Source organism: Cygnus atratus, chromosome 15 (genome assembly GCF_013377495.2).
Source record: "Cygnus atratus isolate AKBS03 ecotype Queensland, Australia chromosome 15, CAtr_DNAZoo_HiC_assembly, whole genome shotgun sequence".
Classification (NCBI taxonomy): Eukaryota; Metazoa; Chordata; class Aves; order Anseriformes; family Anatidae; genus Cygnus; species Cygnus atratus.
Genome location: NC_066376.1, coordinates 2,716,239 through 2,731,153, shown reverse-complemented (window position 1 = coordinate 2,731,153; position 14,915 = coordinate 2,716,239). Strand labels below are relative to the sequence as shown.

The 14,915-nt window shown below is 45.2% G+C and overlaps 1 protein-coding gene across 1 annotated transcript in view; it reads right to left on the bottom strand.

Annotated features, from left to right (window-relative positions):
* Positions 1-14,915, bottom strand: part of CACNA1H (calcium voltage-gated channel subunit alpha1 H) — a 225,580-nt gene that overhangs the window by 22,597 nt on the left and 188,068 nt on the right. The window contains exons 21-27 of the mRNA XM_050713773.1: positions 14,454-14,580; positions 13,740-13,865; positions 12,930-13,019; positions 11,887-12,100; positions 3,865-4,016; positions 1,856-1,965; positions 575-708 (exon numbers count right to left, since the gene is read on the bottom strand). Of these exons, the coding sequence (XP_050569730.1) occupies positions 575-708; positions 1,856-1,965; positions 3,865-4,016; positions 11,887-12,100; positions 12,930-13,019; positions 13,740-13,865; positions 14,454-14,580 (953 nt within the window). The remainder of the gene's footprint in view (positions 1-574; positions 709-1,855; positions 1,966-3,864; positions 4,017-11,886; positions 12,101-12,929; positions 13,020-13,739; positions 13,866-14,453; positions 14,581-14,915) is intronic.

Genomic DNA, 14,915 nt, shown 5'->3' with positions numbered 1-14,915 from the left:
ACAATGAAAACCAAATCCTGGTCAGCAGGGCTGGGAAATATCTCAAGGAAAACCCATAACGGAAATATAGCTTCAGATCTTGTAAGAGAGGACTTACATCTCTCTTACATTCATTCACACAGATGGCAAGCTCACTGCATCCTGGTAGGGCCCACAGAACATCCAAACATCCTGACTACATCCCACACCAACTAATGTTAATCATGTTAGTAAAACAGACCAAAAGCCACAGAACTCCAGCATGCCCTAGCAAGAAAATGGGAGACTGATGGGAAGACACTTCCTCAGGGAAAAGCATCATCTCTAACTCTGATCCTCGCTTCTCCACCAGTTCTGATCTCGTCTAGTGTCAGTACAAAAGGACTGCGATCCTGGGTGTGAATCAGAGACCAATTTGAGACACTTCAAACACCCACAGTACCCCACCTAGCTTGTTTCTGGTTTGACATTCTGCAGGCTTATCTGCTAACTGTTCTCAAATCAAACTGAAACAGCAGGACTAGAAGAACAAATGGCCAAACCGTTTCCTGACGTGTCTGGAGGGATGGCTGAAGACCTATGGAGCAGGCCGTACCTCTTGCTATTCTCAGCACCCGCATGATGCGTATTATTGTGGGATTGATAGGCAGTGCAGCATTCATCTCAATTTCCTCCAGTGTGATTCCCACAATTGATAAGAGAACTATGGCCAAATCCAGCTGATTCCACCTAACAAAGAGAGGAAGGACAATAAAAAAAGAATTGTATGCTGACAGACATCCAAGAGCAGAGAATTAACTGTTAAAAACAATCACAAGCAAATTCCAGATGCCCCTCTGCTGTCGGATCTGGACCCATGATCTTCTGTGTGGGATAAAATCAACTCACTGAAGCTGGCACAGCCAGCCCTGAGCTACAAGCTGCTGCTGGCTGGGATTGTACTCTGGGATGTGCCACTGCCTACTTCCCAGTCCCTATTGTTCCCCTGTATCCAGCTGGAGCCACTTTCAGGGACAAAACACTAGTAGAGGAACCTTTGATGCGATGCAATACAGCTGCTTGCATGTTATGTCACCTGTCCCTTCAATCACTCCACTTGAGTAACTTCACTGATTTACAGCCTAACAATTGTAGAGGTCCTTCCACAACAACACTGAAAGACAGTGAGATGTAGAGAAACTGAGTGACTTTCCTACACAATTTCCCCATTACACAATCTTGCTCATAGCAGCTTCCAACCGTTCAGTCAGGGTAAATGAGGCAAACATGCTGGTTTTGTGGAAAAGTGTCTGATCTCACCCTGTTCCCCAGCAAGTTGCCAGACCGCAATGTGCTCTCACATACAATCGCTTCTGGCTAACTGCGTGGCAGAATACGATCTGTAGGTCTCTGAAGCTGGGATCTGAAGGCAGTGGGGCTGAACACAACTATCTGTGTCTTTGCCAAGGGCCTTTACAAAGGCAGCAGTCTGCCAATGGACTGGTTTGGTCCACTGGCAAAACAGACTTGCTTTTGGGACTAAGCTTCTGAGCTTAGGTTGCCAAAACTACTCTTTCTGAGGACTACACTGATATCCAACAGGTGAGCTCTAGGCTGAGCTGGTCAGTTCTGGCAGAGAGGCAGATACTGCCAGAAGGAAAGTATCTAGAATTTTGTAAGATTTCCTGAATTCCCTCTGCAAAGCAGTACCAGCAGTTCTTAGGATTTTTAGCTCCTACGCTATAAAGTTTACACCTATGGAGAGACAGCCTTTTGCTCTCTCCTGCACACAGTATGTGGTACTACTGTAGTGATGCTACATTTACTCAGCATCTGGCTTTGAAACTGGGTCAATACAGTTCTATCCCCAAAGCACAGGAGTTTAAAATACTCTTACCTGTCCTTAAAGAACCTTCGAAAACCAAATGCCACCAACTTCAGAACTGCCTCAAACACAAAAACTATGGTGAACACGTAGTTGCAGTACTTCAGGGCTTCATCCAGGGACTGAAAAGAGAGGCACCAGTTAGACCAACCGAGCTGTCCTTTCCGAGACCCAGCGTAGAGGGACTGGCAGAAACAAGGGTGGCATAAGCACAGAGATGTAAGAAGTAAAGTCATAATAGATTGCAGAGCTCTGTTACAAAATTGCACTAAATCACACAGCAAAACTCAAATAAAGGATTAGAAACTGATGTAAACAAAAACTTCATAAGCACTAATAGTTGTTGTGCTAAAAACAATGAGAACCATCAATCCTCCAACTTCACCACATAAATTGTTCAAGGTCTGGGGCAGAAAGAAAGCTTTACCCTTTCCCCATCTAATAAAGTTTACTTTTTCTGAACTGCGTAGCCTTGGGTAGAATAAAAGACTTGACGGATGATTTCTTCATTCCAACATGGCAATCCTTAGGACAATGGCTTTGATTAAAACACTCAGAAAAATAAATAATGTTGGGGATGGATTAAGTCTTGCCTTCTTGAAAAATGTTACATCTCTAGAGCTAGGCAAAGTATATCCATATTTGGTGCAATGTTCACTCTCTCTATGGAGCTGCTCTCGGAAGTCAGGAATCCACAGTGTTTATACTTTAAGATGATGAGTGTTTATAATGGATTTCATTGGAACTGGAGGCCAACAATAGCAAAAGAATCTTGCTTGGACCTTAAAATAGATAGTTGCAGAGTAAAACAGCTCTTTGGTTGAGTAGGGATTTGGAGAGAGAGGGGAGGGAAGGGAAATTTAGTTAAATGTAGGATAGGTGTATTACAATAAAAAATGACAACAATAAACTTCAAAATAGACACAACTGGAAATAGAATGTATTAGAGAAGGAGAAAAAAGCTTTTCTGCTTTGTTGACAGAGGAACCCTCAGGCCACAGGAAAGCTCTCCTTTTCACATTTGTGTGATGGCTATGCTTTGCTGACCCTAGATATATGGGATGAACATGATTTTTTGGGAATGGGAGATGAAAATTTTTCAGACATTAGCAATCCTCAGTGCACTACTCTCCCTACATTTTTCCCTAAAATAAAATGGCTACCTTAAAAGAATGTGGGACCATATACTATTTCATACAAAGCTCACTGCCCGAGCCTAAATTCTTAGGTCACTTTCGATCGTTTGCATTCAGGTTCACACCATGGTGTTTTACATGAACATAAAACAAGCATAAATAACATCTAATCTGGATATGTAACATTTACACGTGAAGCAGAGACTGTTATATAAGGGAGTTACAGGGGCAGAACAGCAGTCAGCTGGCATAACACAAGGTATCCCATGGCTTGGGGCCCCCCTGGCTTAGCTTCTGGGAGACATTTGCAAGTTACCGGCAAACTGTGCAATACTAAAAAAGCAAGCACTGAGCCTAGAGCTCCCTGAATGATAATGCAATGGAAGGTTAATATATACAGCAAATGGAAGGGCTATATGATTTATACCAAAGGTTTTCTTGGGAAAGAAGGATTTTATGATATGTGAAGAAAAGAAAGGCTGAACTTAAGTTGGCTTATTTCAAATTCATTGAGGAAATGAAATGTTGTTGTGCATGCATTAGCTTCATGGTTATACCCATTAACAGAATATTCTAAAACTCTTGATTGTTTTACAGTGTGAGGGTCAGTCCTAGTAAAATTTTAGTTCACACTCCATTAGCTGTATTCACTATTTCTTTTGTTGTTGTTTTGTTTTGTTTTCATACAAGAGCAAGGGAATCAAGCTTTTGACTGTGGCAAGTGACTGAATGCAGAGCTGGCCTAGAGGAAGATGGATGTGTGACACTGAACCTGGAGGCTGCTGAGGGTCTCAAACAACAGGGAATGGTCCCAGGGAAGTGGGGTTGGCTGCCACCCCCACGCTGCCGTGTTTCACAGCCCACACATTGCTGGGCGGCTCTTACCTTTGGCTGGTTGTAGTGCTCCATTGACATGGTGATGACATTGATGCCAATAATGAACGTGATGAAGAGGTCGAGGTAGTGGCTGGTGCAGAGGCTGTGAATGTACTTCCGTGCCGGAGAATAGTCCGCATAGTAAGGCCTGCGCTGGGCTTCTGCAGAAAAAGACAAAAAGGCAACGCAATGAGTGCAGGCCCTGCTGCTTGGTTGGCAGCCGTCACAATCACACCATGGCCTTGCCATGTCTAATACACACATGGATGCAGGGCAAAGTCCTTGGGAGAACTGCTTCAAGCAGGCCATGTGAAATGGCCAAGTGCTTCTACCCAGCAGCGAAGTCTTCAAGAACTGTGGCAGGGTTATCAGGCTGAGCCAAACCTCTTCTGCCTGCAGAAGGGACCTCCACACCTTTGACAACCAGGTCCTCTTCTCTCCCAAGTGTTCTCTGTTCTTACCACTGTCTCAGGCTAGAGGACAACCTTTTCACATAATGGGCCTCTACCACAAACCAGGAAGGGTGAGAAGCAGGATGGAAATGAGAGCCTAAAAGCTCCAAACCCAGCAAAGCTTCAACTCCAGTTTTGAGAAAAGGCCCAGAGCAGGTCTTGTCGGTCTGGACTCTGCCACATCTCTTCTAACCCAGCTGATGTCAGGTATGTTACATGTAAGTAGGAGAACATAACCTGAGCTCAGCATCTGCAAGAGAAGGCTTTTGGTGTGTTACAGAGGTCTAGAGAAAACACAGTGATGCCTGTGGCAAAGTAGGCACATGCGTGAGGGTTAGGAGCACACGGGGTAGCATCAACGACGATGGAGCGGGGTGCTCAGCACTTGGCTCTACAAAGACTGTCAGCACAAGCTCCTCTGAAAATACAAGAACGAGGGCATGATTGCATCTAAAAAATATGTAGGCTATGACCACATGAATTTTGTATCTCTGCCTCTGGGCATGACTCCTCCTTTCTTCTCTTTGAAATAGGGAAATTTCTGCACATGACCAATTTTCCGGGGCTGTTCCAAGGCGAGTGTTTGGACACTGCCCTGTGACTCAATTGTATTTATTGCATGTGTCTCTCTTAAATTAGACTGTGACCACAAGATAGCTGAGGGCACTCTGATGGAGTCTAATTCTTTTCAAACTTAAGAAATATAAATATTCAAAGAGTGTACTTAAGGCCAAACTCAGCATTACTGTAGATTTTGCAAGTGCAAGAGACAGGTCACACTAAGCCAGGGTAGGATTGTTCTTTACAAAGAATGTTTTTTTGAGCAAATTCAGTTTTAAATGCATTAGGAGTAAGGAAAAAGTAGTTGTTTCACCTTAAAAATAATGAGGAAAATAAGTTCAAAAGTACTCAGTGCCCTCCTGAAATACATCTTCCACTCCTCTCATCTTGTTAATATCTTTCAGATGGAGTGACTCTTGAAATGTTTTTTGTTGTTGTTTTTTTTTTTGGTAGTGCAACTAATGCCAGATTGGAGTCCAAGACTCTAAAATAAATTGGATAAAAGGAAACTGAATCTGCTGCTCTCTTTCAACTACTATTTTTTTTTCTGGTAGTTAAAAGTGGAGTGAAGGCATTTTGAAAACATTTCCTTCTGATTGGGGTCACCTGGAGTTATTTTTTTTCTGCTAGTGGGTGTGGAAAAACAAGATGAAAGCAAACACAATTGTCTTTGAATTCATTTTCATGTTGCTTATGTGCCTAAGTCCTACCAGTCATCTTGGACTGGTATGGCTGTCTTTGCTACTGAGCTCGGCTGATCTTCTGGTATGTCTAAAAAAAACAATAATAAAAATGTTGCAATAAATATTACTAAAGTTTGTACAATGTGCTTTCATGTGTATTCAGGATTGTGACATGCTCTTCTCTTTTTGCTGGAAATGTCTTCTTGGGAATGCAAAAGAAAGCTTCTGGGAAGGTCTGAGAATACTCTAAAGGGCCAAACTTTATATTAAATGTCTATTTATTATGGACTAATGATTGATTAACAGATCTCAGAACATTAGCAGTGATGGGCGGTGTGTGAAACCTGGCTGCACAGTCAATGACTGCAGCTACTCTCTAACCTGTACAAAGGCAGCCATTAACTATTCAGTAGAAGATCAGATGTTTATTGCATTTTGTAGACTATTTATATAATTCTAAAGACTAATCCCAAGAAGACAACTTCCATGTAAAGCTGCTGAGCAGCAATCCTTCTGTGCTGCCTGTCAGCAGCACAGCTCCCTCTTTACATGGGCTGGATATCCAAACAGTAAAGAGGAGCCGCCCAGCCACATCGGAGCGTGTGCTTTATTGCATCAAAGTGTCTCGGAGCTCTGCATCTGTACTCTGCCAGGGCTTAGTGCTGGCTATGCCTGGTCATTGGGTTGCTCAGAAAACTTGGGACAGGGTTAGCTGAGCCAGGATGAGGGAGCTCTAGGAAATTCCTTTCTCGGTTAGTATGCTCTACGCCCCTGAAGCCAGGTTAACAGATGAAGAACAGGTCTCCTTGGGGGACACATACAAGGACAGTCTGGGATAAAGTTGACAACGCTTGGAAACACATGCAACAACACCGTCATGCTGAGTGCAGCAACCCATGCAATGTCCATTAGAGGAGATACTGCTCATGCGAGGCTAACGGTAATGAGCAGGGGTGTGCAGGAAGGACGGGTGAGCTTCTGCTCTGGGTGATGCTGGTGTTAGGCTGGGGCCATCCCATGAAGGCACAGGGTTTGCAGCAGGGTGAAAGCAGTGAGAGATCAGCCAGGTAGCTTCACTGCAGCTCTGATCCCCTCCGAGAAGGAAGGGAGACTGTGTGTCAGAGCTCCAAGGCCCCCAGCTCGGCTGGGTCACTTCATTCCTGGTCCCCTTAGGATCAGGAGCTTCACTTCAGTCATCAGTGCAACAAGTGATGCTGGCCTCCTCTCAGTTCAGACACGCATTTGCACCACTTATGAGATACCATCTTATTCTCACCAGTTTGGGTGTAAGTGTTCACTGCACACACCTACTGCTATAGCCTGCTCAGCCAGAGACCTGGGCTCGACAGCAGAACTGTACGAGGAGAACACCGGACCGTGGGGACGTGGGCACAGCAAACAAGGGAGATAGAATACATCCTTAATTACAGTAGACAGAATGCAACCTGTGCCTGGTTGCTCCAGGGAAATGGTTCCCGGGATGAGACTCCAGTCAGCCAACTGGCAGACATATATCAAACACAGACGAGCATCCTCTCAGCTGCAGCTGACAGTTTGAGTTGGTGGAAACACGGAAGGGAAAGGAGACACCATCAAACACAGACAAAAGGAAAACCACAGTCCTGTCTCGCCCCCACTTCTGGATGTTGGCTAATGCTTGGATCTCACCTCTCTGAAGAATATTTAGACTTCTTTGCTTGTGATTTTGCTGACATGAAAATGAATGAAGCACTGTCTCCTAGCTAAAAGGCATTTAGGTTGGCATTACAATTGCTAGCTAAAGCTCCTCCATTATTCTCCTCTGCATGAAACATTAGAAAGCCCTAATGGGTTTATAAGCATGCTCGGCACAGAGTAGCTCTGTACCTGCAGCTGCCTGGAAAAATAAGCAAGATGGTTTGATAATTCCCTAGTTGGAAATATTAAACACTAAGATATGCAGCGCCTGAATTTTTAGTTACAGCTCAAATGTTTCTGCTGGATACAGAGATGGCTGTGGCATTGAGAGGATGGGCTAATTTAAATACCACTGTGTGCTGCCCATGATTGCTCATCCCCAGGGAGAAAGGCTTACAGTCAGTGCTCTGACAGGCATCTCTGTCGGGTCTTAAAACAAAACCAGCTTGTTCCTTCTACAGTGCTGTAGAAGTTCCTGCTACAGTGCTGTTCCTTCACAGATGCTCAGCTCTGTGTTGGGAAATGCCAGTCGGAGGAACATGGCTGTGGCCACACTTCTCTTGTATGGAGTGGAAATCAGGAACTTTCTCAAGTCTCAGCTTTTGGGGTCTTCCCAGGGACCCATGACCTGCTGTCAGTCCTGCAAGACATTCTCTTCTCCCCAGCTAGGGCCTCTCTGGGCTGTGTCAGATGTTTGGAGTTTCCAGCACTGTTTTCAGCACGCAGTGTCACCCAGACCCCGCTCACAGCCCTTGAAGCCCAGGGTACTGCCTGCATCTGACCTGACATCAGCGACTGCTGGCTTCCCAGCAGATACAGGCGGGTTGCGTTTGGCCCCGTGTCCTGAAGGCAGAGAAGATCAAGCTGATCCATGTGGTTTTAATCAAAAACTTTAATCTGGGGAGGCTGGTTTCAGTCTGTGTCTTCTGAGAACTTCATTAAAAGGTTAGGAGCTGCAGGATGATTAAATTATAGTTCACTTATTTACATGGTAGATTTAACTGATGGAGGTAGTGACTGTGTCAGAAAAATATTCTACTTTATCTTCAATTTTTACCTTCACATGAAAAACTACGCCATGCAGTTCTGCCTTTAAAAACACATCAAATACATTTGTACAGCATATTCTACACCCTGCCCTCTTTTTTCATGTGAGCACAGTTAACCTGGCAAACCCACTGCCTTACTGCAGTGCTGGAGTGCTATTGTATGTTCTTTGCACACCAACGGTGCCTGCAGTGGACTGCAAAAGCAAATTGCACTCGCAAAGTGATGCTGTCCTTGCCACATCAATGCAAGAGGAGAGGGGGACAGGGACTGAGAAGCCTATGCCACCGAGGAGCCCCAAAAGGGCACTGCCAGGACACAGGTAACAAGCAGTGGGGCAGCCAAGGGCACCAAAAACTGGAGTGTGACTTTTTGACTGGCCAAACCCATGCAGTGGGATGCTGTTTTGCCATGCCCTGCTGCTCCCTGCTCTCAGCAATGACCCTGGCTGCTCTCAGCTGGGTTTATCACAGCCTGGCCATAAAGGCTGGGCCCTGCAGCCCGAACTAGACACAGATATACAGGACTTTTGATTTTTAAGCTCCACAGGCCTGCTGCCTGTGGCTGAGGACAGACTGAGCAGTGCTCTCTGATCCTGGACCAGACCTGCACAGCCTACGATTCCTACCTTGGATGGGGCTCTCAGGGCACTGACAAGATGAGGTTTAAACCATTTCCAGGCCTGAGTTGCAGCCTACTATGCCTAAATGGTGCACTTCTCTGTGTGGAGGTACCTATAGATGCCCAAAGACCTAAAATACAGAAATGGACAGGGTTGCTACACACACAGGATGTCGTTACAGGTAGGTAAGAGGACAAAACGACAAGGTGCCAGGCAGACAGGGAAGTCCAGATGGGTGGATGCTGCTCAGATGGTATATTTGATAGCTATGCTGGATTTTACTCCTGTTAACTGCCTTAATTCTTCCTTTCCCTATGGTATCTTCAGGCTAAATGCTAGAAATGGCAACTGAAGGAAAAGCATGGCTTTCTGCTAGGCTTTTCACTGCAGTTTCCTTGCTCCTCCGCAGAACCACTGGTCTCCTGTGTCTCATCCTGTCTCACAGGATGGTGCACCCATCCCTCTCACCCACTCCTCCATGCGGGTGATGAACACAGCGCTGGGGCACATGAAAGGCTGCCCAGCCTGCCCTGTGTCACCACGCAGCGTCCCACGGCAGCACGCACACACCAACACTCCAGCAGAGACTCACCGCCACGCACAGCACCAACCACATCTCCCATCTTTCTGAGTCTGCCGCATTTTTTTTTTTTTTTTTTTAAACCAAATCCAATCGTCTTCTACATCACCCAGGAGGTGAAACACCCTCCCATTTAAACAAACAAAAACATTAAAATGTAAATATAATCCCCAAATATGTGTATCTGATATTTGAATTTGCCCTATTAACAACTCAGATTTGGATGCCAAGCTCTCCATGCTGAACAGAGGCAGGTAGGAGACAGATGCTCTGAGGTAACCTCCTGGAAGCCCTGCACATGACCAAATGTTTAGACCCTCATTTGCTGAATTGCACTTGATCACCTTCCAGAAAGCTGTCCTCCTCCCTGTGTGCTCTCAGTGAATTCCTACAACCCACATCTGTGTAGTGCCTGGGTCTGCAGCCCGAAACATGTCCTTGACTTGATCCTATCTTTATGTAGCTGGATAAAGAGAGACGCTGTAACTATGTCCATCACTTCAACAGGGACTGGCTCTTTTCGGTCTCTGAGCAGTGAGCCACAGACAGGCTTGTAATAAGATTTACTCACTAATCAGGAACAGCAACGAGCTGTGCTTAAGCTACCACTCTATACCTGTGCTTCAATCTATTTCCTGTAAGGTTGCTTTATGTTCTCCGTTTGCATACAAGTTATTTCTTTGCATATAATGTTTGAGTTTATCTGAGCGTCTCCTTGGGTCAGCACACGGGGCTAGAAATACTGCACAAGCAGGAGGACTCCTGAGAGCCTGAAACTGATTGCTCATACTGTACTTGAAATGCTGCCTTCAGGGTTTCCACTTCTAATCCTAGCTGGAACTTCAAACTAAAAAAAATGAAATGGGAAAAAGGAAATGAAATTGCATTTCAACTCTTCTGAATCTCTGAAGAGATTTAATGTCTGTTTGCGGCTGGATAGTTTGATCTAGGCTTCATTTTAACCCAGCTACTTCACTCACAACTAGCTAAAATGAAGTGGGCTTGGCCTTTAGTCTGGTGTCAGGTCAGTCTGTCATTAAGGCCCTGTGGAGACCAGGGTGCACACGTTGGTGCTGAGGTCTCCCATGACTCTAATAAAGAGGAGCACAAGAGCAGAAGTGGAGCTGCAAGGGACACAGCTGCCTGCCTTCTGATTCGAGTGTGGATGGATGGAGGAAATTGGCTGGGGATGAGGTTTCCACCAGCGAAACCTCTGATTGCTATGTCCTCACAGCCAGACAAAAGACTATTCAACCTAAATGCAGTTTTCCCTGCTCAGAATGGATACCTAAGGCCTGATGTCTGGGAGACAACTAGCCATTTATCACAAGGAGATATTAGGTCCTTACAAGAGATTACACAGAGCAGCACAGTGCTAGGCAAAGAGCCACAGGGCTTATGTGGCAAGTGGGGCCAGAAGTACTCAGGCCCTCATCCCTGAATAAGCTCAGCTTTGATCACAGTGGCTAGGCCATGTTCTTTTGCTTACTTGCTTGCCAGCATCTAACACCAGCTATCCCTGTTTGCTAAAATGGTCTGGGAAGTTACAGTGACTGTTTTCCTGGCAGTTCCCCTGGGAACACCCAAGAGAGGCTATAGGTCTGTTCTTGGTGAAGCCCACCAGGGAGCAGTGGAGGCGAGCATCAATACATGAGAAACTCTGGGAAGGTTTGGGCCAGGAAAGGAGCATATGCTCCACTGTTTTTCCGGTCTGGCTTGATCATCCTACTGGATCAGTCCCAGCACACTGCTCAGCACGGAAGGGCTCCCCCCAGCCTGTGATGGGGCAAGCATCTCTTGTAATGGACATCTTCCAAAGAAGGCTTTTCTGGACAGCCCCATCTCAGGGCTCAACTCTTTTCCCCAGGGCTGCTGGTATGTTCATGCCCTCATGCATCATGTTTGTGGCATGCGGGGCCATGCGCTAGGACGCTAAAAGGCATCGCAACTACTTGGGCTAAGAAAAGGATTAATAAATCAAACCACCACCATCCTCAGATGCAAGCGGCACATTAAGCCTCAGGGCTACCCTCAGGACTGGCCTTCACGTGCACGGCAAGCATTTCAGCTGTTTACTCACTGCATCCCTGAGTCGCACCATGAGCTCCTGCTTGGTGCTGGGGAACCTTAGGGACACCTTTGCCTTGCAGAGCACGTTAGTTCCTGCTAGAGGACTCTGCTTGGAGAGGATTTGCTCCCCAGCCAAGTAAACAGGTAATGCTTTACGTCAGGCTTGCAGAGGACAATTCCAGGGTGTTGGCAACCCGAGACTTAAGGTACCGCCAACAAGGTAACGAAGCAAAACAGCCTCTTGAATCCCATGGAAACAAAACCAAAGGAAAATGAAAGTCTTGCTTTGGGAGCAGGCAGGGCTCAGAAAGATTTTGGTTTGTAACACAGTCTACCGACCAGACAGGTATATCTCCTTACTCCTGCGCTTTTTCTCCAAGCGTCTCAGACGCTTCTCCTCCCGACGCCGGGCCTCCTCTGCCTCCTGGTGCTGTCGGCACTTGTGGAAGTTCTCCACCACCACCCCCACAAACATGTTGAGCACGAAGAAGCTGACGATGAGCAGGAAGGAGATGAAGTAGAGAAGCATCCAAGGGTTATGGTTCTGGATGGGCTGGTGGGGTGGAGAAGAAAATAATGAGAGAGAGAAGCGGCATAGATTAGATGTGTATAAGTCAGGATATTCGGCACCATGTAACAAGACAGCCCGGTACACTTGTGTGGAGAGGAGGAGAGGGCTGGGAGGAGTTAGGAGATTTTTCTCAAAACAGTTTCCTCTCATTCATTTTCTCACTAGCTACATTTTACTTTTGTTGTGAAACTTGCCATAGTCCCTATAATTTGGCTTATGGGATTTAATTATTTCAGCATTTATTTCACATAGCTTAAAATAAATCTCAGTGGATCTGTATCATCCCACCTGGGAGATCATTTTAGGTAAAGAAAGGCTCCAGCTTATTTTTTTGAGTTGAGTGTTCATTGTTTCTCACTTGTTATGAGATCTTCAGAAGCAGAAGAAAATTAAGTGCAAAGTGTTACTGCAGCTACAATGGGGTAACTACTTCTCATCTAAGACTTTTGACTTACCTTTGCGTGTCTCACAGCACACAACCTTAATGTCTTTTTCATAGCAACCCTGATTGTTTCCCTTTTCATTTGAGTTTGCTCAAATTCATCTTGCCTTCCGTGGAGTCACAGTGCAATGGCACACATGGGCCAACTGAAGTGCCATTATTTTGAGTAAAATCCCCATCAGTAACTGTGTACTACAAGGGGTGCAGCCACTGTAAAAGCTACTCAGTGGAGGATGGAAACCCTTGGCAGTATGATGGGCAGTCAGGACCTCAAGTAGGTCCCATAACTCTGCTCCTCCCTGGGACTTCAAACACCAATCAACTATGGGATTTCTGACAGCAACACTTCTGGACTCCGCAGTACATTACCTGTTGGTCAATACCCACAGCATCCAGACCATCATACATGATGTTCACCCAACCGTCTTTGGAGGAGAGGACAAACAAGGACATGAGGGCCTGTAAATGAAAAGCAGAGAAGACTGGTCTTGCATTTTCCCAGAGAAGAAACTACTAACAGGCAATGCTCAGCAAAACCAATCCACAGCTCATAACACATCATATTCCCTGGAGCTGGTGAAGAAATGCAACATGTGGTTTGATTTACCTGTTTGCATACCTGGCTTAAAACTATAGCTGAGCAACCTATGGTCAATAACATTCAGTTTCCCTCACATATAGGCTCATTTTTGCTCAGCCACATCAGGCTGTCTGGTCACCTAAGCATGATTAAAAATCAATATGCCAGGCTGGACAAATGTCATGAGGTTTAATAAAGTTTAACAGATCCCAGTTCCTACTATGGACTGTTGCTTTTCAGCCAGTATAAAACACCTGTTTTTTTTTTTTTTTTGGCAAACCTAACAGCTAGCAGCCAAGAGATTCAAAGTGACAGTTAGGCTCCATACACAAGGGATTGCATGCAAAAGCAGTGCTTTTAAGACAAAATTCTCCTAAAAACAAGGAATTGTATAACCCTAGGAAGTCCATTTGCAAGACACATTGAGAGGTGACCTGGTACATTCTTACCCTAAATCAGGGTTGTTTCTGATAGATGAGTAGCTATGCTGTTCTTAGAAGCTTCCTCTGTTGGAGGTTCTACACCCACTTCAAAGAATATGTTTTAAGTGCTCATTCATTAAAAACCGGTAAAGAAAATTCCTGCAACAAGGACTTTACCTGTCCCAAATTGTCAAAATTGTACTTCCGTCGAACCCATTTGTAGCGTGCGTTAGTACAGTCAGTCTTCGTAGTGATGTTTTTCACGTCAGGACCATCACAGTAGTAGAATTTGCCTTTAAAAAGCTGTATTTGAGAAGCAACAACAACAAAAGAAAAAAACAAAAAAGGAGCAGCTATGGAAAGTCTGTTCCTCTGATTTATCTTTCTGTCCCCTGGTAGAGCTTTTTTCCATGTTCAAATTCCTTTTCTTTCCTCCCAGCTCAGATACCTGTCTTAACACACACAGCAGGAAACCACCTCTGGTGAAAATTCAGGTACTGAGACATACATGCTTATTGCCTCAGATACAACAGAAGAAAGGCGATCCTGCAGGCCTGCTTTGTCTTGATGGGAGGATGAGAATCTCCCATATAGAAGAAGAGTTAACATATGAATCCCAGCACTCAGAGACATGAGACTCAGAATTTGGCTTTTCCTTCCCCTTCCCAGGGAGGTCTGTTCTTCTAAACCTGTGGACCTTCCAGTGAGAAGATGTCAACCCCACCCCAGAGCATCTCTTCTAGAGCCTGGCTCTTCTTTCCTAACAACTAACTGAAATGTTCCCCTGGGGAGACTTAAGCTCATTATTTCCACCTTAACCCCAGGAGGTGAGAAAAATCACTCTTTTGCAGCAGTTGCTTACATAAGGCAGTGGTGAGGGAAATACTCTACCTGTACCCCTAAAATCCCAAAGATAATGAAGAAAGCACAGCAGATGAGAACGATATTCCCAATAGGCCTCAAGGAGGAGATCAAGGTTTCTACCACCAGCTTCAGACCTGGGGCTCTACTGATGACTCTGAAAAATGCAAAAACAATAAAGCTTTTAATTTTTATTAAAATTTCCTGTTATTATATGGTTGCTTTTTCACCTCTGCTTGAGCTTCAGTGAAACTAACAAAACCCCCCTCTACCTGCAGGCAGCATCCAGAGATGATTACTGACTTATTTGGACAACCAAAACATCCACAGTTACGTTAGATGGAATTAAAAAGTTTAAGACATCCTGTTGGTAGGCTGTTGGGCAACTGCTTACTAGCAACAGTGAGGAGGGATTACTCTGTATGGGCAGAGTATCATGGAGGTTCCCACGATAGGGCTATTTGCTCCTCGGCCAAGAGGGCTGGGCCCCTC